General features: G+C 36.1%; 1 protein-coding gene across 1 annotated transcript in view; it reads right to left on the bottom strand.

Moving 5' to 3' along the window:
* The window catches only part of COL19A1 (collagen type XIX alpha 1 chain), a 172,210-nt gene that overhangs the window by 66,193 nt on the left and 80,306 nt on the right, over positions 1 to 25,711 (bottom strand). Inside the window, 4 exon segments of the mRNA XM_066314266.1 lie at positions 3,159 to 3,206; positions 14,896 to 14,931; positions 15,615 to 15,668; positions 23,467 to 23,520. Of these exon segments, the coding sequence (XP_066170363.1) occupies positions 3,159 to 3,206; positions 14,896 to 14,931; positions 15,615 to 15,668; positions 23,467 to 23,520 (192 nt within the window).

Raw genomic sequence — 25,711 nt, 5'->3', positions numbered from 1 at the left:
ACACATTTCTGTCATCAATTTCCATGGCTGAGCATTATTTAAACGAGTAAGAACCTAAACTACTCTTTGATGTAGGAGTAAGATGACAACTCAGTATGACCATAATAGTAATATACTATATTATTATATTATATATACAGTATAATATATCAAAGACACATAAAATGACATATTCAGTATTTTAATAATCATGCATGAGCTCAAATGACACCAGTAACTCTGTCTGCAGTGGATCTGTGTCACCTTATTTCAAAAGATGTATTGATCCCCCTTTACATTTGAAATAAAGAAACCGCTGACATCATCTAATTAAGTAATGATGCAATTTTGCATTTTTAAGACAACTTGATGTATATGTCAATAAGCATTTTAAGGTTGACTCAACTTTGAACTCAAAACCTACAGATTGGTTATCTTTATGTTTATTATAATAATAACACCACTTATTCTATTTGTATAATAATTACTCTATATTTTTTATGATGTAATTTTTTTGTGCAGATTATTCCTGTGAGGTGAAAGAAATATTACAATTCAGACTTATTCCTCTCAGTAGGAGTACAATTTTCCTATTTGCCTCTTTAGTGACTGCAGGGAAATGGGTGCCCACACTGGGACAGGGCACCTTTGGTATTTCTTAGTAGTTCTAATATTGAACTCTGATCTGGGTTGATATAATAAAACCTCACTTGAAACACTCTGAAAATGGAAATGCATGCTTTTTTCTTTGCTTTTCCACTCATTTTCTATTGCCATTTACCTGTCACTAGCTCTAACCTAAGCCTTCTATATGTTTCTTCAATATCACCATTAACACTGTTAATTCACCTCAGTTCCTTGCTTCAGTGTGTATTCTGAGGTCCTGTAAGTTACACAGTTTATGATTGTCCTCTCAACTCCTTATTAATCTAAGACCACTTTTCAAAGGAGTTGAAAACTTAAAAATGCTCCAGATGTAGATGGAAATTTAAATTTTCAATACAGAAAGTACAGTAGAAATGGCAATTTAAAATAAAAGTTCATGTCCTTAAAGTGTGGCATCCACAAGGAATAGATACTTCCAGATGTTTCTGGAGTGGTTTTTTTCCCCTAATATGTTACAGTTCTAGCCTTCAGGATGGACACAATACCACCTCTAGGTCTGAATAATATGTTGGAAAAAAATTATTAGCCAGTTACGCACTCAATAATTTGTTTCAATCTTCAAAAGACAGCCCATGGGAAAAGCAATAACTTCATATAATGTGAAAGATTTGGAGGATCTGCTGAAAGTAGAACAGTGGAACATGACATCTATAATTGAATAAAAAGGAGGATTTAATAGCCATTAGATGTGCACTGTCCTGTTTGTCATTAAACAGAGCAGAGATCTTGTTACAAATGGTATGTTATTGTTTAATTAAATGTATTGGAAATGTGAAAGCACATGGGAGTTGAATTAAGACTGCCAACAATGTTGTTAATGCTGGGGCGGGAGTGGCCGGCAGGAGTATTGTGTGAGCATTTCACTGGTAGAAAGATAAAGACAGATGCTGAGGCTCCACAGTCTGCTGTTCCCATTGTTTGGCTCAAGGCAGCTGTGTGCATGGCGAGATTACAAAACCATCAGAGCTCCCTTTTTATAGAGGCTAGCGTGTGACAGCAGCTCAGTTTTATGTGTCAGTAGGAAAATGTCCATGATGAAAGTATCAACCCACTCATTCCTACTGCAAAATGGAAAAAAATTAAAAAGTATTTCCAAATCCATTTATCCACCATTAAATATAATACAGAGTGTTACCTCTGAATTTTTTGTATTAAAAAATGAAGAAGTTCCAAGAGTGAAGTTCTAAAACACAAGAATGTTTATAATGTTCCCAAAGGAGAATCTTTTTGCAGAATCAATACTCCACAGAACAACACTAAAATATGCTAAAAGGGGATACAAATATCTTTCCATAGTATCCTATATATTTAATTGCCTAACCGTAATAATCATGGTAATCATAAAGTCCTTAATAAGGACATTAATATGCTAGCAAATGTGCTTTAATAACATACTAATTACACAGCTTTGAATTCTCCATTACTAAACTGATTTTTTTCTGAACAAGTTCTCAATCCTTAGTGAGAATCGTAAATAAACTCAGCTTTCATATCTTCATGTTCAACTTAAATGGAATCCAGTGCTATTTTTAAAACTTAAAAACCAACATAAAACATAGCTTTGGGGCCTACTCATTTTGTTCAAGGGCTAGACTTCTGTTAGTTTTATTACTATTATTGGAATCATTAAATTAACCTGTAAAAATTCACTGTAGTTACTAAGATCAATGGTGAGAAACACTGAATCTTTTTACTTCAGATATTTTAACTAAGATATTGAATATCGAGATGCATAAATAAACCAAGAATTATTGAGATCCAACTTCAAAACTGCAAACTGGACACACAGATAATTTGTAAAAATATTGAAATGCTAGAGTCCTAAAGCCTTCTTGAACTTTTAGGAACATAATAGATTATAAATTTACAACATTGAATTAATTCCTGTGATATTGCAATCACAAATACTTGTTATCTGTTCTAATGAATTACCAACTCAATAAGTCAGGAAAAATAAACACAGAACATGGAGAAACCAGTCAGTCAATTACTTAATTCTATTGAAATTCTAAAATTCAAAGGTTTATTTAATGTATTTGGCATATTCTGCCCCCCAGCCTCTTTACTGTATCATATTAGTTGTACACGTATGTTAGGTGCTGACACGTGCATAATGGCATTAAAACACCTGTGTCAGTACTACTGGTTTCTGTTAATATTTTAGAAAATGACCCTAAATTCATATCTTTTTATATCTTAGATGTTGTAAGATATACTTCACCTCTGCTAAAAAAGGAGAACTGAAAAGTTTTAATATTATTTCAATTAAAATTACAGCAGAAACACACTGCACTAAACAAAATCCATCTGTGCTGCCAGTCATTAAAACACTTTAGATGGTTGAAATTGTTAATTCTCCTTCAACTGAAGAGAAACCTCAAGTGTCAAGGCTCAGTTTGTTGTCAGCATGCTTCATACTCAGCTGCTACCTTACCATTTTTTATTAGTGCTTAGGCAGAAGTCACACATCAAGCTGTTAGCACATTCACCAGTTGTTCACCGAGTTTACTCACCCTTTGACCTTCTTTGCCAGGTGGACCCTGGGGACCCTCCAGCAAACCCTGAAAATACAAACATTAAACAATTATAACATTCAGAGCTATTTTCATCCCCAGTTTTTCTATAGAAGTAAGACTAGACTAAAGATCCAGATGGCAAGACAAGGCATTTATTTCTAATAGCAAGAATTGGCTATTCCTAATGATTCCTTCTATGTTATACTAAGGTGCCAGAAAAAGCACAAACAATAATTATTCACCACATCTCATCATATAAAGGCTGTATCCTTTGGAAAAGAAGAGGTAAGTCAGCACTAATTAAGCACAGTTATATTTAACTACAATATTAATTGAAAAGAGGTTTATTTTGTTAAGATAGGATGTCATGAAAAAATGACAAAAAAGTTATTTTAAATGAAAGACAACTTACTCAAATTCAAATATAGGCACTGAAGGGGGAGGGAAAGGCAGGGAGAGGGAACTAAATATAGCAGAAGGCCTTATGCTCACTGGATCCTAAGAATCAGCCCTGCTCTGCTTCCTCTGCATATCTGGCTTGGCTTTTCAAAACACTTTAGTGCCTCTTTTCTCTCTCTCTCCCTCCTGAACAGACCCTGGAAATTTGAGTGTTTTGAATATATCCTTGAATTCTGAGCCTTTCTTCTGAACTCAGTGCAAGCATCTGCCTTTTTCAGTCACAGATCAAATCGCAGACCAGTTCTGATGCTTTGGGACTTTAATTTTATGTCTAATTAATCTACAATATAATCATAAAGCCTTCAAATAACATTTCCGAACAACTTAGAAAAGCCATTCCCCCCACTCCTCCTTTACTTCATGAGTCACCTTGGAACACAATTAAAAAAATTACTTTGAGGAAGCAATCCAATTTCCATTATAGCAACAAGAAATGTGAAATCATTTTCAACGTATTCAGCAAAGAATATATAACAGTTTGGCATTGTACAATTAAAAGAAAAAAAGCTTTGCATGTTATATTGTGTACTCTTACAGGATGTCACAAAATTAAAGAACTTACATTTTGTTATTTAAGAATTTGAAACATTAAAATTTTTAAATCTTTAAAATTTTTCAGACTCAGGTATTGCTTCAGGATGAGTTATATCTTTGGTTAAATTCAAATGCCTAACATAGAATCAATTACACATATTTATTGACCCAATAAGGGTGAACTGAAGCATCCTGACAGTCATGATTTTTAAAAATACCCAGATCTCTAGAAATTAATTTAAGAAGGTTTTTTATGATCTCTAATTCCCAATTTTAACTTCAGAAAGTAAGTAGGCATTCCAAAGCTACTAGCTCATACATTTTCAAGTAATGTTTTTAGTTGATTAGAATATAGTCTGACTTCAATTTTAAAAAGTGGTCACTTCAAGAGCTTTTCCATTTCTACCATTCTTCCACTTTCCAACACTGAAGCTAAAAATATATCTCAGACAGCATTTCACTATAGGATATTTCTCCTATCATTTCAGTTATAATGTAAACAGGATAAGTTGTAGGATCTTTTACAGAGCTGATGCACACCATTTCCATATTTCACCATAAGTTTATGGAACTAAAATATGCATGAGAACGTTATGTCCAACAAATAATACCACTATAAGTTTTACAGTGCAACTTATGTAGCTTATACATACACAAATCCGTAAAGCAGCATGTCAGTGTCACCTCTGTAAAGCTTCTTTACTTTCTCATCTAGGTAGTGTGGAACTTGCAGTGTTCTAACTGTTAGCAATATTCTAATTCTGTAAAGAAATTCTGGGAATTCAGGAAGAGATGGAATTTTGCTTTGTTAATTTTTCATTTTAATGACAACTTTATGCAGGGGAATGAGATGAAAACCTGTAATGTCCATTTTATAGGGGAGGAAATACTCAGCCTCACATATCTGTACAATAAGGCTCCAAGGGGACAAGAATTACACAAGAATGTAGCTGCACAATAGTGATAATTAATAGCCAACATTTTTATCCACTTTTATTCTTTTTCTTCTCTCTAAAATATTATTGTCAAGAAAAAGGAACCAGATAAGGAGATTTATCTTCAAGGAAAGGGAGGAGAGCTGCATACAATTGGTAACCAGGCAGGGAGGACTCCCCTGTACAAGGAGCAACATCCTGATATTGAAACTGAGGTAAAAGTTCACACCAACTTCTGTGGGATCTTCCGTTTAAAAAGTGATAGGACAACATGGGCCATGTTAACTAACACAGCTCTAAAACTGTAGTAACTTGGCCAAAGCAATGACTTAGCAATGCTATCTCTCTCAATATTCACTGAAAGAGATCATGGAAAAATAACAGCAGAAGAAGTCTGCAGGAGAAATGAAAAAGAAACCTACAATGAATTCTGCTGAAACAGATGACTAAAACATCTACCAGTGAACTCCTATAGAACATGGCAATGAATAGAAATACATGTTTGTAGGGAGGCAGACTAAAGTATATACTTAGGTTGCATTCCATTTAATTTCTGGAGATCTTCCTTTGGAGATAAAAAATCAGATTTGACTCCCTTCAACCACAGATAGCACAATTAGTCAGAAAAGCCCACCACCACAGATAAAGAGATAGAATATAGACTGAATAAACAAACTTTTATCTATCTATCTATCTATCTATCTATGGGATATGGAATATGCTGGGGCTTGTGTTCAAAACGTTTATGTCAGAAGGCAATCTAATCTACTAGAAGAAACTCCCCAGGTAAAAAACAGCCAAAGCAATTAAGATCATAGAATCATATAATGGTTTGAGTTGGAAGGGACCTTTAAAGGTCATCTAGTGCAATCCTCTTACAATGAGCAGGGACATCTTTAACTAGACCAAGTTTCTCAGAGTCCCAACCAACCTGGACTTGAATGTTTCCAAGGATGGAGCATCCAACAACTCTGTGGGAAATGTCATTCCACTGTTTCATTGCCCTCATTGTAAAAAACCTTCTTATTACATTTAATCTAAATTGACTCTCCTTCAGTTTAATACCTCCTTCAGTTTTATCCTTTGTCCTATCTCAACAGGCTCAGCTAAAGTCTGTCCCTACCTTTCTCATGGGTGTCCTTCAGGTAATGCAAGGGAATTTAAATCTTTCACTATGTGTCACTGTAACTCTGATACTTTTGAACTGGCAAGAGCACGGCTGGGTGATGAGCAGAACAATGTCTAGGAACAGCACAAGGCACTGTGAGGTATAAAACCAGCCTATTTGTGTCACATCAGGCTGGCAGGAAAATGTGGTGCCCATCCCTCGAGGTGACCTAACACACATGGGATTTTCCTGACTCTGCCAGGCCAACTTTGAGGCTGAAGGTGATAACCTACCTCCTTTGTGGAGCAGTGAATTAAAATAACATATACAGCCTATACAGCCTGTTCTGTCACAGACCAAGCAAACCCTTGGAGTAATATACCTGAAGGAGCTTGAGGAGTGCGAAGTGTAAATGTCTCAAACATTACCATGTAGCTTGGGGAAAATAAAAGCTAGTAAAATAGAGACCTTCTTAAGTGCAACTGAAACTTAGAAAATCTATCACAATGAGTGAAGGTGGCTATGAAGAGAGATGATACAAGATGCACCAGTAAGCACAAGAAGCTTACACAAAATCTTGAAAATGAAGAGCAGAAACTTGTGAATCCCTTTATGAGAAGTAAACCATAAAAGGAAGTGTTGACAAGGGAAAATATGCTGGTTAGAATACAGGATAGAAAAAGCAACCACACTGTGAAGAACATGCAGACAGGTATTTAAATGAAATGTCATCAAAACTTAGTCTAAGCCTTAGTTGAAGGAAACTAGGGAAAAACAACAGGTTTAAAAATGCTGCAGTAGAATAAGTGAGTTTTTAAAATAATTTGTATTGAAAATATCTGTAGGAAGTAATATTTTAGTACTCAAACAGCTAATATTTTTTGCAAGTATCAGGAGATGGAAACAAATACAAATAATTTAACTTGAGACAGTAGAAGAAAAACATTCTAGGAAGTTACAGAAAAATCAGTGAACAGTTCAGCCAGTTAAATTTCAAAAGCTGTTAATTTAAAGTGTATGAGTGTGGAGCTATCAGAAGCCACTTACTGTAGAAGGGCTAAAATACTGTCATGTGACTCTGCAGGTACAAAAGCATGTTTAAATACCTGACACAACACAACAAGCATCTGCAGAGACATGGTGGAAGATTGTTCATAAATTTAATAAGCCAGAGAAAGCACCTAAGAACATACTCTCAAAAAAGTGAAGTTTTTATTGTGACCCCATGGTGAAACCAAGAACATCAAAAAATAAGAAAAAAACCCAGCTGAAGTGGAATAGTGAGGTTACTTAAAGCTGTTATTCATGTTACTTCTCACAGAAGATTATGGTTGATGCCATGAGAGCAAAATATGAGACAAGTACACGTATTTCTGGGACTCTCAAGTTGCTTTCAGAAAACTTTGATAGTTTTTGAAGCAGAAGGGTAGTCAGATGCCTCATGTACTTGTAGGTAGTGTTGCTAGAATACATTCAGAGCTGGAATACATTTCCTTATTAACACAAATTAAATATAATAGAAATCTTAGCAATAATATTGCAGGCCTAACTAAGGCACAAAAATTATTTGATTTATAGACTGGTTTGTGTGTTCTATACATAAGCTACTTTCACCCAGTTTTTCCTCAGTATGAATTCCAGCAAACAATTTACAGAATAAATGCTACTAGGCAGGGAGAAAAATGTATGCAATTTAGTGAGATGAGTTAAACAAAGACAGAAACAAAGTCTAAATTAGGTATGCAGAAATGCCTTGTGATAATGTAAGAATAGGTAATTTTAAATCATTTGTGATGATTTAAATCAATGTGCAAGCTGTTATAATGATAAAACTTCCTGCTTCAAAAAGACCCTATGATATGATATTGCTAAGCAATTTCAAAACATTATGTTGATAAACTGAAAGGTATAGTTCCACTGATGCAACATCACTGCTGAACCTTTTTTAAAAGCAAACTGGGTGCAGTTCCTATTGCAAGTGACTGATGTAGCTCTTCAAAGCACAGTCCTCACCAGGATTAAGAAAACCCGTCACATTGTTGAATTACATTTTGAATGATCCCTCTGTAAACTCCACAAGTAGAGCAGCATGGAATCACAGTAATCAGGAGTCAGGTAAAAAGTGACCAAAGATTTACAAATTCCTGACATTACACAATGGGTGGTCACAGTGAAGAAACAAAGCCTGACTGACTTGAAGGGCACTCATCAGCCACCCAAATACTGCTTGTGGGATGGATAGGACTGCTGTGGCTGCACTGATGTAAGAATGGCACAGCATCTCAAACAGGATGTAAGAAGATGCAGTCCAATATGTCTTAAAGGCATCCATTTAATCTGTAGGTGTTTGCAGAGAACATGTTCTACTGTGCAGGTCATTGTGATCCTTCTGCCCTGTTTGGAGAATATTTTCCTCTTTGGCCTGTTAGTAGCATACTGAGAGTAAATGAATGGCTTCCTCTCAGGTAAAAACAGACTATCACACTCAGCAAGCAAAGGAAATAAAATATGGATATCTTCCCTCCAGTCAAGATGGTCAAAGTGTTGGTTTTTCAGGTATCTTCAAGGCAGTTTACTTGCTGCAACTGTGATGCTGCCCTACCCTGAAGCCCAAACAGGAGGATGAGAAAGGGGGAGACCTTAAAACACAATTACAATAGTTTCCTCTTCTTGTCCAAAGCACTGTCCATCACCACCCACATGGAAGCCCACAGAGCTTGCAGACACGCCTCAGTGTTACAAATACTTTACAATGGGAAAAATGGCACAGGAAAATCACAGAAGGATTACTAATTTCCTGTTGTATTACCATGTATGAGGGAAATTAGACTATCTTAAGAATTTCTAAACACGATCTAATCTCAGTCACATCCTTACTGTGAGACAGCAAGTGGACAGATTTGTATGCCTGCTCAGCCCCTTAAAGTTACTGCAGTCCCTATATTGTTTTGCTGTTACACCACTTTTCTTTCTAAACTGCTTTCATTCCATTTACTTCTTCAGAAAAAGAGATAGCATTTAGCAGAAGTATTTCAGTCTGCCAGAAAACACGATAAGCTACATGTTATTGATAATTTATTACTGGAGCAAACAGAACATATGTTCCTCACTGACATCATTATTCTTTGTGTTTGGCCATTTCTTTAGCTCTCTCTGGTAACCTGAAATCTACTTTCCATCAGAAACAATAATTTGAAATGGAAATTGAAAGGGTAATTTCACAGAAGTTTACATTCATGAACCTAGTACTTTCATAAACATAAGTTTATTTGCTAAGCAAAAAAAAAGCATAATTAAAATCCTGAGGAGTAAATCAAAATTATTCATTACATTGATGTCTATTGCATATGGGACAATTTTCAAAACATTATTCTAATGAAGGACATATAAATCTCATTCATGCCAATTTATCAGAGTAAGAATTTTTGAAAAAACAGATTTACTGTAAGGCTAAGACTTCAATTTTCACTTGTGCCTTTAGTATCAGTATTACTGCATAAAGAAGACAAAAAACTTTTTTCCAGAACATAAAAACACTGCAACTGCTGAATCATCTTCTATTTTAACAAAGTGGTAATCTTAATAGCACCTGTTCCCATAATTAAAAAGTGCTTTTTGAAGAAGAAAATATAAGTTATATTTTATAGTAAGTTATGCTGTGGAAGTTAAGTGATCTTTATATTTCTTGAAAAACAACTGAACAATTCATTATTTTCAGGAAATTAATACACCTCCATTATAAAAGGTGAGATAGATAAAACGCAGATTTTCCTGAAAGTATATTTATGAGAAGAAGTGATTTAGAATGAAATTGTAATTTGCAGTCTATACTTTCTTTAGTTATATAGGATTACTTTCCTTTATGCCATTACATGGAAAGAAAGCGAGGGTAATGTTACTTGAGTTTCTTACTACTGGAGAGTGTGCGTGTCCATTTCTTTAGCTCCACATGAATAACTGAGGAGAAAGCTGCGCAATCTGTAGCTGACGTTTGTTTAGAAAGGGGAGAGCCAAAAGTTACAGTGAAGCTTGCCCAGACCTGAATCTGCAACTTCCTCCCACAGCCGCCTCCACATGGCACTTGTGCACCAGCTTCCTTCGGATCGATTTAACCAGACCTAGGAGCCAACATTCCAAATATCTGTTTAGTAAGCAAGTCCTGGGGACTTCTGTCTGTGGCCGACTTAAGCCTTGGCTTCTGAGTAAACACTTGGTGCCATCTGGATGACTATTTTATAACTCCTGAAAGGGATAGGTTCTCAGGAACGTACGGACGGACGCTCATTTTCCTCAGGAACTAAAAGCAGCGTATCGAGTGTCGAGAGGAATAGTTATCATATATTTTACAAGAGATGGCTGTGCTACCTTCCCTCACCTGTCACTCTTCTGACACGGCACGCACAGGCTTAAGCTGGGGATACCAGAGCGGGCAAGCTGCAGAGCCAGCTGTGACCCTGCAGAACACAGCCCCCAGCTTCTGCACTAAATCCCACATCTTGACAAAACCACGCTACAGAGCAGTAAGAACAATCCCTCCTTTTTTATTCCCTGAAGGTTCATCAGCTACAGTAAAATTTGTCAGGGAACTTAGGCTTTAAACATCCCCAATATTGCTGCATAAAATGGACATAATAAAGGAGAACATTTCAAAATATAATCACAGCATTTATTCATTAGACACCTGAAAAGTACCAAAGAAAAGAGACATCTACTACTTACAGAGCAATTCAGAACATAGCAGAGAAATTAGAGGCAGCATAAAGTAAGGCTGAGAATCAATATCATTTTGGACTACTCCCATAAAACTACCACCATAACTGAGAAGAAAAAAATAAATACATATATCCAGACTTGGGGAGTGTTAACTGACTCATAGAAACACAGGAAAACATTACATCCTTATTAAAAGGGCTAAAATATAAACATATATATGTCCAATATTCATTCAATTTGCATGAATAATGCCTGAGTCAAACAAATAGTTAGAATATTGAAATTGCTGATTTAATTAGTGTTCTATGTAAACCCTATAAAATTTATCACATATTTCTTCTTACAGCTTAGCATATTTTGCGTTTCAATGCTGTTTCTTTTCTCTAATTCTACATGCATGATTGATGAGATTGTTTTAACAAGAGTTAAGTATGTGCCTTAAATAAAAGCACAGACATACATGGACTTCTAATCCCATCTCTTTCTGAATTCTCTGCTATTGCTACAAGTGAGAAGTTTTGTTAAATGTTCATGTTGTTAGGATTTCAGTGTGAAATTTTCTGTTAACTCACATCAGAAAGGAAGATCCAGAGCTTTATTTTTCAGATGCATTTTCTGAGCTATGAAATTTCAGTTTCAAACTCATAAAATAATTTTTGCATCTTAAAAAGCAGTGCTATTGTTTTGCCTTTTTTGCAATTTGGCATATGCTCATCTACTTAATAGGTTGTTGTTACAGCTGTTGAGCATTTATGAATTCTGCCATCCATACTGTCTTGAAATTTCCCTCATTCCTACAATGGCTATATCTGTCAGTTGAACACTTAAAAATACATTTTTCCCTCCAAGTACCAATCCCTTCATTCTCTTCTGTATTTTCTCATCCTTCTGAGCCGTGTGAGATTTCCTACTCATCAGGGTTGCACAAACACTTTTAGAGGCAGGGTCACTGACATCTTTTAGACTTTTGCAGGTGCCAACAGCACAGACTAAAAAACCCCCAAAAACCAGAAATTTCTACTGCATGTAGAAAATTCTACTGCATGTAGGAAATCTACATACTTGTGTAGATTTCCTACAGGCAGCTCTCCCTGGACCTACCAGCTGCTGCAGTGAAGCAGCCTCAGTGTTTTGCTACCTTCACACTCCCTGTGCTAAGAAGCATGGTACAGGTCTGTGTATGAGGAGAATATTCTGACTGAACAACACTAATGGTGGTCTAGTTTATACTGAAATAATATATGATAGACCACATTCAGCTTACTCCACTGATGTATGATTCCTATGGAAACACACAGGAATGAATGGAAAAGCTGCACAGGGCAGTAGAGCTCTGTGTGATGCCATCATTTACCACCCGTCCCTCTATGCAATTGCACTGGGGCAGAAGGTCCATGATCCAGGCCCAGTTGTCCAGTTTGAGCAAAACCTGGTTCCTTTTAATATTCCCTTCCTCCCTGCCCAAAAATTATACTTAGGATGTAGTTCTAACAGGGTGTCATCATTTTCACTCCTCTACCCTCCCTGCCCCCCAGCATAATAATTCATTTATCTTTTAGATTAAAAATCCAATAATCTTCACATTAGATAAAAATTACTAGAAGCAGAGGATATTTTTATGACATTATGCCTTCATCCCAATTGAATGGAACATTTTAAAACTTCAACAGGATTCATAACTGTAACACTTACATCATATTTTGGCTATAACAACATGAATGGTTCTGACACAGTAAGTTCTCATTAAGTGACACATGAACTGTGATATTATCTGACCTACTATATATTCATAGCATATCTTCCTTTCATGATTATATATTGTAAGAGTCACAGCCACACAGAAGTCACACAAATGAAACCACTCTGAAAACTGAATTTTCCCCTAGCCACATCACTCATGTAATTCATCTTCTTTTAGCTCTTGCCAAGAGAAATGCACAACTATTTACAGTGGCAGAGAGAGAAAGCCTTCCTGCTGGGCTGTATTTCCCACTCTGCTGTAGTCTGTCTTCAAACTGCTAAACCCATTCACACTCACTCTTGTCTACATCAGTTACTAACATCCCTCTGAAGTCTGCTTTCCTAAAATTTAAATCTTTTCTTTTAAAAACTGTAAAGATGACCATCAGTAAATGTACCAACACAGGGAGACCTTGTTGTGCTGGAAGCAATAAACTGAAACATTTGCACAGCATTGTGCAATCAAAGAAATGCAATTCTTTGAACAACAATTTTATGACATTGGATCACTTCAGGCACACTGCTTTCGGTCAATCTGAAAGCAGTGTGCCCTGGCAGCCAGGAGGGACAAATTGTCCTGGGGTACATCAGGCCCAGCATCACCAGCCAGACAAGGGAGGGGATTGTCCCACTCTGCTCTGCACTGGGGCAGCCTCACCTCCAGTGCTGGGGACAGGTTTGGGTGCCACAGTGTAAACAAGACATTAAGTTCCTAGAGAGTCCCCAAATGAGGGCCACAAGGAGGAAGAAGGGCCTTCCAGGGATGAGCAGCTGAGGGCACTGGGTCTGTTCAGTCTGGAGAAAACTGAGGAGAAACCTCATTGCTGTTACAACTTCCTCACAAGGGGAAGAAGAGGGGCAGGCACTGATCTCTTCTCTCTGGTGACCAATGACAGGACCCAGGGGTATGCCCCGAAATTGTGTCAGGGGAGGTTTAGTTTGGGTATCAGAAAAAGTTCTTTACCCAGAGGGTGGCTGGGCACTGGAACAGGCTCCCCAGGGCAGTGGTCACAGCACCAGCCTGACAGAATTCAAGAAGCAGTTGGACAGTGCTCTCAGGTGTGTGGTGTGACTCTTGGGGATGGTCCTGTGCATCTACTGCAGTAAAATTGCAGGTTACTAATAATATTTTAATAATATATTAACTCTTTCAACACACAGTTTAAATATTCAAGAACTAAAGGACATAAATGGACCTGTTTACCTCTGACAGGACATGAACTGAAGCAGAGTCACTGATCTTGGGACAAAACACTAACTTATTTGAGGAAAGTCAAGATACAGGATATTATAATTCATAATCCAAAAAACAAGTAGTCTAAAACATGGCAACTTAATTTTGACACCTTAAGAGTAGAATTTGTCTTTATCTTGTGGGTCTCTGTTATATGCCTCAATGTTTGTAAGATCTAATGGAAATCATTGCTGCTACGATGTTGAAAATTAAGAGAGGGAAAAGACAAGGTATGATCATTTATGCTACGAATGACAGGTCTTTTGGAATTTATTTAGGATTACATGGGTAATATGAATGATAAGGCTCATAACACTGAGTCTGTGAAAAGAGCTATTCATGTTGTGAAACTATAGCCTGGGAATTTGGAAGCTTTTCTCATTTTTGTGGGTTTTTTTCCATTTCTGCCACACTCCTTTGCACCATTTTGAATTGTTTTTGCCCAAATAGAGTGTTCTGAATGGAAAGACTTTTCATCTCAGCTCATGAGCAAAACCACTGGAATTTAGAATTCAGAATCGGATTTATAACTTTTATGAAGCAAATAAGGCATGCCCTGGAGAGTTTTGGGGACACTTATCTTCAGGCTATGGGCATGCTTGGGGCCTGCACCATTGCAAGGAAATTCAGAACATTTTCCACCATCCATACAGCAGTATCTAGCCAGAATACAATACCCTAAAAGCATTGACCATTTTTGCAAGCTTTTACGGAAAAATGCTTTTCCCTAAAAATAACAAAGGAATTCTTTCACTTGAACAAGCCTATACTATTTATACATGGAATAAACAAGATGATGTTAGCATTTGGGAGGAAAAAGGTTGTTTTAAACCTGATTTTTTTTTTTTTTGTATTTACAGAATTCCCATCCTAAGTCATATAGAAAATGCAGAGGCACTCTGAAGAAAGGGACCTTTTTAGGTTTATTTTAGGAGCATTCACATTGCAAATATTCACATGCAGCATTTCTTAGGGATTTTCTTTTGGCTATTTTTTTTAAAATGTACTCACACTCAAAGCAGCTGGTCCTGGAGGTCCTGCATCTCCCTAGTTAAAACAGGAGAGGAAATAAATCAACAATATCTTTAGTTCAACATATTTAAGCTGTAGACCTTTTAGTGAATATGCAGTGCTGCAGAAGTGATTTCAGTACAATCACCAAACGTTGATGATAAAAATGTGTGAGTAAAGTGATATTCTTCTCCAGTAATGGTATAGATATACACAGTTCACCACAGGTTAACGAGGAAAAAAAAAGCCAGGCCTCTGCATAAGTGAATCACAGCTTAAAAAAAGCAATCCTTCAAAACACATTTCCATATGTCAAGTTACAAGCTGCAGCTTACATGTACAAGGTGGTTGCTGAAGCCAGTGTGACAGCTCACATATGTAAAGGCATCTGACTGTGTAAATATTCACAGAATTAGGTCACTGAGGTAAAAATCACATCTGAGACCTTCAGGTTTAGTTCATGGGAGCAAATTACTGCACCCAGAGATTAATTCAGAACACCACATTTAGGCTCCTGCTCAGAACTCCTTTTAAAATTCATTGTGATAAAGGGTACTTGTCCTTTGCATTTATGGTTAGCCTGTATTTATATTCTTTAACCCTTGAGTTGCACAAATGGCAGCAGTGGGTGTTTGCCACACATAGTTATGGCAATGTGGTCAAAACTGAATAATATCATGCACAATCACATATACATACAAATAGATTCAAAAAGGTACCTTTTCTCCTTTAGGACCAGCCACACCAGGACTACCAGGGTCACCTTTTAGTCCCTGGGCAAAAAGAGAAATGCAAATTTGTTGTCATCTGTGAAAAATGCTGGGACAAAATCCTGTAGCACTGTGAATTAGTATACACGAAGCAAATAGGCTTTAAAATTCTATCACATTATTAGTACTATCTCAAAATTCTTTCTTTTCATTATTTTGTGAACAGACAAACATCTATCAAAGACCACATGTGTCTTCAATACATAATTAAACACATAGAACCAATCTACTTTATTGTGCCCCATCATGGCAAGTAGTGAGTAGAAATGCAAAGTTCCTTTGCAGTCTTGCATGGCCAACAAAGAAAAAATAGAAAATTAGAGAGTGCTAGTACATTCACATGAATGCTGCTAAAATTGGGAAAGAGGCAGAGGTGGACAGAGAACTGCAGATTTTATGTTTCAAGTATCAGTGCCGAACTGGTGAGCCCCAGGAAGGTACAGTTCAGAGCTGCTTCACATCTTCTAATGCTCTCATTCTCACCAGTGTTCACAAAGGCAATCAGAGAAATAATCAATTCCTTCATACCTCCTTCTTTAATTCTGCCTCCAACAGGAGAAGCAAATAGTACTGCCTAGCCTTACACTTTACATACACAGCCATTTCACACCCTCAGGATCGGAGTGGTTTGGGTTGGAAGGGAGTTCTGAAGATCATCTGGTTCAACCTCGCCTGCAGCGACTGGATTGCCAACTGGACATTGCCAACTGGATCAGGTTGCTCAGAGCCCTATCCAACCCATTCATTAATGTTTCCTGCGATGGGGCATCTATAGCCTCTCTGACAAACGTTTTCCAGTGTTCACCATTTCCATTGTAAAGTATTTCCTATTACACCTAATCTGAATCTACCGTCTACAATATTTCTTATAAAATTATTCCACTGAGAAGTTCTCACCAGAAGCACACAAAAAACCTCCATAAAATATCTTTAGTAACTAGCACACAATCTTTGTTGTTTTCTCCTTGCTGCAAAACAAATTATTTTCATGGGAAAATGAGAGGTTTCAAAATATGCCCAGCAAATTCAAGCCATTCTACAGCAATGAATGAACTTAATTGTCATGCTGGACCAACCTACCAGGAACGCATTTTTTTAAGCTGAGAGATTTGTCTTGTGCCTTCCCTCTGACCACTGCTTTAGTGGCGTGAGAGACTGTGTATATTAAAAGTCAGAGACACCTTTACAAATTCAAAGATTTTACTTAGAAACTAAATGGCAACAATGTAGGCAATACAAGATCCAATCATAACCAGATGCTCCACAAGTAGGCCACCATCGCTATTATTCTGGAGGTTAAATAGGTCAAGGGTAGAAAAGATCCATTTAAATCTGAATTAGGGTTTACAAGCTAAAGTTCTTACCAGCTCCCTTTTTGCCCTTGCAAACTCTCTTCCTCAGTTTGCAATTATTAGGAAGATAGATACAACTGGCACAAAAATGGTAACTAACATCTGTGCCTTAGTGGGTACAGAAACATGAAATCAGTGAGTGTTCTAAATACTGCGTATTTGTGCAACTTCACTTCCTGCTAAAATTACATTAATTCACCATCTGGAAGGAACATCATTTAGAACTATATGAGCATTTAAGTACCCACTTTGGATTAAATTTGTGGTTGTTGTAAATACCCCTGATTTAGCTTTGATTTGTTCTTTATTAAGCTTGCCAAATATGTAATAGTTAAATCAGAAGTAGTTTTGCTGTTTGAACTTAAAAAATGTAATAGGCAGATGGATTCAAAAACCAAGCCAAAAATTGCTTTCTTTTTACAATCTGCATATTTATGACATTGCTTTAATATTGTCTCCATTTGCTACATTTTACTTTCAACTTCCTTCTGAAAGACTGCATAAAACACAACCAATCCATATTCTTAAAGCCATTTTAGGGATTTTTCAGGTGTGAAAACTGTATGGATTTGGTTCAAAAATCAATACTAGCAAATCAACAGTGGAACAATAGTTATGAGTTCAGGAATTAGCTCTTAGACTGTATGTTTACAGAAGACAGAAGATGAGGCTAAAAAAAAATCTGTGACTCACAGATGGTGACATATATCTCTGTCTCTATTGAATAGAAAATGCAACTGCAGACGAAAGATATTGAGCCTGAGCCATGCACTTTCAAACTATGAACCTTATTTTTTCCTAATTGCCTTGTTTAAAGCTTTTAGTAGTGTTTCTGTAAGAGCACCTCAGTGAGGTGTGCAGTCTGACAGCTACTGCAGAGATGAAGACCACAGCAATTGACCTCAAATAAAAAGGACAAGGACAAACTATATGTTTTACAAGAAACCTTACAGTGTTTGAAGAAGGATTTTTAAGGACCCAATGTTATAGACCCATTAGAAGTATTTCTGGTTTGCCTACACATTATATATGCGTTTAAAAATATAAACTTAATAAGTCCCAGACATAGTGAATGTTTGCAAAGAACACATCTGGGAATGCACCATGCCTATTCTTCCCTGCAGTCATCCCTTTTGAAGTGGCTGAGAGGTTTAGCTGCTGGCTCACTGTCTCTGGAATGCCATAAGAAGTAAGAATTCCTGTGCCAAGTCAAATCTGTAGCCTCTTTTAGAACAGTACAGTAGGGTATCTGTCTCTGGCAGAGACCAGAACAGGATGCCTCATTAAAATAAATGTGGTTATCTAAACAGATATAATTTGGATTATTTTAGACCAAGCCTTAAGTTAGAAAAGCTCATTTTCTGCAATGTTTTAGAACAAGGTCAACTTTGAAAACAAACAAATTTCTATTGATCTAAGGAGTCTGTTACCAGATTTGCTAGAAATTCAAGAACAGATTAAAAATTCCTGCAGCTCTTATAACAGAGAGTAAATTAATTGGGTATTGAACTCTCTCCAAGTCTAATTCTAGATTTTTGGGACCAATAAAATAATATACATTTATGAGTTCATAAACAAGTTTTCAGCTGAAACATTTTCTTATCTAAAAGGACTACAGCTTAGTCTTTTTACAGGTTTTGATAAACTTACATGATAGTTCATCTATGGAAACCAAAATGTAAAGTATTAGAATATGTATGTACAAGGCCAATTCAAAGCTAACAAGACAACAACACTGGAAATAGCAGAAATGAGAAATGTTCTATATACACATATAAAATAAGACTGATAACTCTAATACAGTTTTCAACCAACAGAGAAATTACTGGAACAAGTATATCACAAATATCAGTAAGAGTGTGAATTGAGGTCAATGAGGGAAAGACTAAGAGGTAGTGTTTTTGTTTGGAGGGTATGACAATGGTATTTCTTCTGGTAAATGAACAAAAAATTGATGTACCACCAGCTGACACGAGGTATGTCTCTCAACGAAAGATTGCAAAGATCAGCTGGACCCCATCCAGAAGACTCTGGCAGCTCCTTGCAGGAGCCAAATGTTGCCTACTGGGATTGCACCTATTTGTGCAGCATAAACTATGCTGCACACACGTGGCAATGGAAAATGCAGTCAGACTGCAATAATATTTTCAGGTTTTCAACTCTAAAAGATACCTTTTGGAGAAAACATAATTTGTTATTTGCAGCTCCATGGACTTCATTAGAGTAACCTGGTTCAATGTCACACCAGGTTGAAATCTCCTAGAGCAATCCATAGTATCTAATGTACTGGAAATACAGAACAAAACCCAACACTAACCAACAATGTGCAGCCACATTATTATAGATCAGATCAGTTATCTCTACTGAGTAACAAAGCTTGGATGTGCTGTAACCACTAACAACAGTACTATATTTTCTTCACAAAGCAGGCTTAAAATCTAAGTTAACCCCAGCTTCAAAGTCAGCTGTACAATGCCAGCCAGGATATACTGGGATATTTTTTTCTAATTTAGCAAAGTTTCATGGGTCCAAACAGTATACTTTTTTTTCAGCTTATGTCTCAGGTATTTTTAAATACTGTCACTGCTCTTTTCTCATTAATAGAATTCTAAAACTTCAAACTGGTATATTACTACAATTTACTGGACCCTAAATTAAATCTACTATCTTCTAACACTTTTGTTCCTAACAGAATTCTCAGACTCCAGATATAAACAAACATCATCACCAACTTCACTTTTTCAAGCAACAGGATTATTCCCTTCCTATTCAGGTATCTCCTTGCAATGCTAATACTAAGAGAGTTCAAGATTAGACAGACAGGCCCTGAGGGTGTAAAGATAAACAACTATTACTATTATATCAAGGTGTAGGATCCCTTTAAAAAATTATCATACTTCTGATTTCCTTTTCCCACAAGCATCAAAATAAAAAGGTTTATTATGTTTTCCATCTTTTCATTGAAAACCTAGGATTCTTTTATTGTTTACTGAATTTAAGACGTCCATCTTTTGACATCAGGTATTTAAAGAATAAAGTTTTATGTAGGAAAGTTTTAGAAAAGTTACTTATGGTATTACCTCCCCCAGTAAGAGAAATAAAAATAAATAATTAAACACTTGGTTTAATATATATACTAGATTTTAATTTAAGATTTGTTTTACTTTTTCTTTTCCCACTTACAAGAAAGACACTATTCCTCTAACAGTTATGCATGACACATGCTGACGAATATGATAAAATCCACTTCCGACTTACTTTTGCTAAAAAATTTAATCTATGTCAGAAAATAGTAATTGTCAGTATTCCATGGCATTCATTCCTACCTGCACCAGTGATCAAGAAAACATGACTCAAAAAGAGTCCAAAAATTTTGGTGATAAAGATTTACTTTTCACTTCAGATCAACAGGCAGACATATGGATATAACAGAGAACATATTCCACAGGTAGTTTCATGGATATTTATACTGCAAATTCATCCATATTCTGCACAGGCTATAAGGGTTTTCATCAGGTTTTTTCAGATATTGTGTCCATGAAGCTCCATTTGTTACAGTGATACAAATGACAGTATTATTACAGAATCACAGAATCATTAAGGTTGGAAAAGACTTCCAAGATCATTGAGTCCACCCTTTCACTGATAACCACCTTGTCTACTACACCAGACAGGCAATTCAAAACTCTTCAGTTACAAAAGCAGACAGGTCTCACACCCAACTGTAAAACAAAATATTCAAAAGAATGGTGAAGGGCAACAACATCTTAAAAAAATTACAGGATCTTGGTGGCAGCAATGTGGCACCTGAGTTTATTGTGGTTAAGAGTCTCAAGGGATGAAAGAGATACTATTCAAGCAAACTGGCTGTTTATCCTAGAAAAGCAAATACCTGCTTAGAGACATGGACTTGTACTGCAGTAGGACTATATTAGTAATATATCAACTACTTCTTAAGTAATGAAAAACAATGGCAACCACACTAGTAGTATTTATAGCAAGCATTCATGTTGTCAGATGGATTTTGAATAACGTCCCAGGCTGGGACATGGCATTGTAGTTCTTGGCTCAGATTACTGGAGAGATAAACTGAGAGATGTGCAGAACAGTTAGATATATTCACAGTTTCTGCCTTGGAACCTGCTTCTCAATGAGATTAACTGAGCCAGTTAGCACAAGTGAGAGAAGAGGAAACTAAAACTTTCTAGGTATATCATCACTACAGCCTAGTCTCCAAACCAGGTCTGGCTTCCCCTCTGTCATGCTACTTCTTTCTAGCAAGAACTTTCTGTACAGCTAAGAAAAAACAAGTTAGCAACAGCATGCAAAAGTTTTCTGTGACACCTACTTTTCTGATTTTGATTAAAATACATTCAAATATGTTTCTACCATTTGTTCAAGATGAAATGTTCAGTCATCATCTTCAAGTTCTTGTGAGGATGGAAACCCTCACTCCCTCAGGCAGGGACAACACCTGCCAGAAGGCAATGCAACTAGCTTTAAGTGTTTTCAGGCTGTTTTTATACAGCACTGCAGATTACACCAATGTAAGTAGATTAACCTGATTATTGCAGAAATATCAGATGTTACATTTCTGCTTGCAGAACAAGTTAGAGAGACACTGATAGAAACCAAAAGCCAATGATACACAGTCCTGTAAATTTAAGGATTGATATCTCCATGCAGAGTGATAACTGAGTTCAAAGCATTTTTTGTAAGTGTTGTTAGAAAGGAATTATGTGTGGATTCAAAAAATACAATGTTATACTGCCATGTGAAGTTTTACTTCTGTTTTAATATTTTAATAGAAGTAATAATAATAATAATATTAATTTACCATTTACTGACACATTGCAACAGTTCAGTAAATATTTTAAAATATAAATGTTCTGCATTTTTCCCTTTCACAATGCCACTATGTCAAATATGTCCTAAAGTTAATCAGATACTTGGTATACCTTACTCTTCCTAAAAGGTTGATGGAACAAGATCTCATATAGTAAAGAAGATCACGTAAGACCAACACAGAAATGTCACCAGAGCTATGGAAAGAAACACAGATGTGTTTTTCCCATGCTGTCAGCATGTATGTATGCATGAGAGAAGTATACAGTTCACCTTTACAGACAGACAGGCTACAAGAGAGCACCTCTTCAAATACCTAAATTTAGTTTCAGCTTAGTACATAGTGTATGTTTTCACATGAAGGACATCCACTATTACTTGAAAATAGTCTGATATACCCAGCATTAAATTATAATTACCTAAAACAGAAAAATATTTTTATGGTTACAGTGTGCATAGAAAGCCAGGTGATGTAAAAGGTGTAATAATTTTGAAGTCTGTGTTACTGCATTTTCATAGCCCCAGCTAGACTGCCATAGTATTTTTGAGTTAAACGCTGACCCTTTTATTCTTTTGGAAAAGGTTCTTAAAAATGTATTCCTGAATTTTTTTTCCAAGTCCTGTTTCTGGATTCTAGTCCTAATGGCAGTCGTTCCCCATCTGGGAGATGCTTTCTGCCTTCTACAGCAATGCTTTGCCACTGGAGAGCCAAGAGTATCCAGCATTAAAACCTAAAACCAGGGAAACCCCCATCAAGGTCAAGAGGGAGAAGGACAGGAAGAGGGTATAAAGCAAACAGCTTGACTTGCTTGATTTATTACTGTGCCTTCTAAAATCTTGGTTTTTTGAAATCATACGGGTTGTCTATTTTAGTATTTTATTAAAAACAACCAACTGATTTTTTGTCCCCTCATCTTGGTTTCACATACACAAAATAAATAAAAATTTTAAAATAGGCAAAAGTATGGTTTACTTTATAGTCATGCCTATAGTCTAGGCTCGGTTTCAAACTTGAATGTGAACTCAGTCATCAGGATTATCCGTTATTTTTAGACACAGATTTATGCTACTTTAAATATGATTCAGCACAATTAACTAAGGAGGGAGTGAAAAAAAAAAAAAAAAAGCTTTTAACCATAGAGTAAGATTCTATCACAAGAGATGCATGGAACAGTCAGTGACACACCCAGGAATGGCTAACAGTGTGTATATTTTCTCTTTCAGAAACCAAAGCTACCAAACCATAGCTCTACCCTGCCTCCAAAAATACTTTCTTCTCCAGCAGATTATCTCACAAGGAATTATTCTCATCTAAATTACATTTAATGCCTATGGTTGTTTCAATTTATCTTGTGAGTCATGAGCAGAAACGGCACAGAACCTACCAGAACCTACCTTACCCACAGCTATCCTTCCAAGATGCCCTAAGAACTCCTATGTCACATGAATGCATCTCTTCTTCCCCTGTTGTCTTGCGGATGTTACATCTCCAGGCATACACGATTTCCAAATCCATCACTCTTCTTAAATAAAGTCTGAATTACATTTCTTAACAACCCACCCAGAAGTTTGTAACTTGACTGTTTCATTATTGTTTCATTTACCTCTGTTCCAGGAAGGCCTTCTAGTCCTGGTTCTCCTTTATCTCCTTTTTCACCCTAAAAGAATTAATATTTATGTTATTATATATACTCATGGCAAATACTAACCCATGATCCTTTTTAACAGGAAAAATATTTTACCATTCTGATCTGTTCTACACAAACATTGCTGTGTGCACGAGCAAAACTATTTCTTACATTCCAACAGAAATTCTTTCCAAATGAATGCCCCTTAAAAATGTCTAGCACTCTGGTAGGTACAGTTGTCTGTACTTCATACTGTCATTGAACATCCACAAAGACTCATCAAAGAAGAACATTCTTGTTTCTTGCTGTGTTTCAAAAACATGGTCTTGAAACAGAAATTTACACCAGGGAACAGCTTTGTTTTTGAAAATCCTAATCTTAATATTTCATTATATTTTTTTTTCATTCTGAGATTCAGTTTTGTTAGCAGATGCTTAAAGTAAGTGTTTATTTACAAAGTCTTCATTATTATTATTTTTCTTTGACCCATACTGGTATATGGTTCACTATTTGCATTTATAGAATGGAAGCAAGTTTTGTTCTGAAAGTTTTCTTACAAGTATGAATATGAACAACATTATTAATCAGAAGAAAAAAAAATAGTGGGAAGGTTCCTTTGGAACTGACAATAGCTGATTCCTGAGTTTGCTCATGAAACACTGACTACAGAACATAATAATCTTTGTAGAATACATGAAAGAATTCAGTACCATATTAACTCAGACAACCATGCTATTCTAATTAAGACATATTTCATCAACGTGGATAAATATACCTGCTAAAGAAGCATAGTTTAAGAGAAAATACCATTCAGAAGTAACAAGCCTAAAGAGCTCTATAATTGCATTTCTGTCCCTCAAATGAAGTTTGTCAATCAAAATAAGCATCATAAAGTAACATAATTTTGATAGATGATGAGGATTAGAGTCCAAGCTCTTAATATAAACAAAAGAAAACAAAGTGCTCTTCAATGAATTCCATTATCTCTAGGGACTACATTTGTCTGAGCAGAACCTATTCATTATATCAGCATCATCTTCATAATTCTGTTAGGTAAATGGCATCGAACTGAGATCATTCAGCTAACTCCATTTGTGACACAGCCCTGATTCAGAGATATTTCTCCTGTGGCAATGACAGAGGGCATTTCATCTAATAATCAGTTTTGCAAAATAAGTTTGTATGAGCTTTGTCAAACAACTGAAGCCTACTAACAAATTAGCAGCAGCAAACTGAGAATTTAATAAACCCACTCCCAAGATGGCTTTGCTGGTTCATTTTTCCATTTTAATACATCTTGTTGATAAGAAACTTAATGCTACACACTATCTTGAATCATACAGTTAAGGCTTTCCCTCAAGCATTCCCTTTCTCATTGGTCAAAAGATCCCCCACCAGATAAATCAGTGCATTTACTGCAAAGTTCAAATGACACCAAAGAGTTATAGGAATTTAACACTTATTATTTTAGTATGTTTAAACTATAGAGTCCTCTTTGTTCTATGGATTAAATACACTGGTTGAGATAGTAATTTTCTTTCACTGTCAGCTTAAAAAAAGCCAGTTGAAATCCCAGGCGTACTGTTCCTTTTAAATAGCTCACTTAAACTTTTAGAACTGCAAAAATGACATTTTACTTTTCATCACTGTGACATACTGAACATTTAATACTGCTTTCAAGATATTTCAACTAGTATCAGTTACACTGCTATAATCTTGCAACAGTTATAAAGTTACATACATATATTTGACATAATATATATGAATATTTGAATATATTTCTAGAAGATTTACAAATAATTTCAATTTATGGACTTTTTTTTCTTCTATGGCCTGTGTATCTGCTTTCACACATTAAGAAAAATGCTGCAAATATGTACAGATTTGCTTCAGAAGTAACAGCACCCTGTAAACACCTTGATGTATAGGTAAAAACCTAAGGTAAAAGTATCTTGTCGTCATTTGTTATGCAACATCTACATTGCCATAAAAAGCTAAACAGCGAGCCTAACTAAAAGATGCCTGTCCCTTCATCCTCCCTTATCATTTGCCTCGCTGTGAGATGAGCAGTACGTGTTGGTGAACATGCCTTTTCCTCTCCAGCAGGCAGACGGTGACTTCCAAATGCCACCAGGCAGCCCTAGACACAAAGTGTGGCTGGTGAATGCAATGGAGAAAGAACCCCCCCATTCCTTATGATTTATACAATATTTGGATTTAA

Source organism: Sylvia atricapilla, chromosome 3 (assembly GCF_009819655.1).
Source record: "Sylvia atricapilla isolate bSylAtr1 chromosome 3, bSylAtr1.pri, whole genome shotgun sequence".
Classification (NCBI taxonomy): Eukaryota; Metazoa; Chordata; class Aves; order Passeriformes; family Sylviidae; genus Sylvia; species Sylvia atricapilla.
Note: the sequence above shows the minus strand (reverse complement) of the source record. Positions and strands in the feature narration are given on the sequence as shown.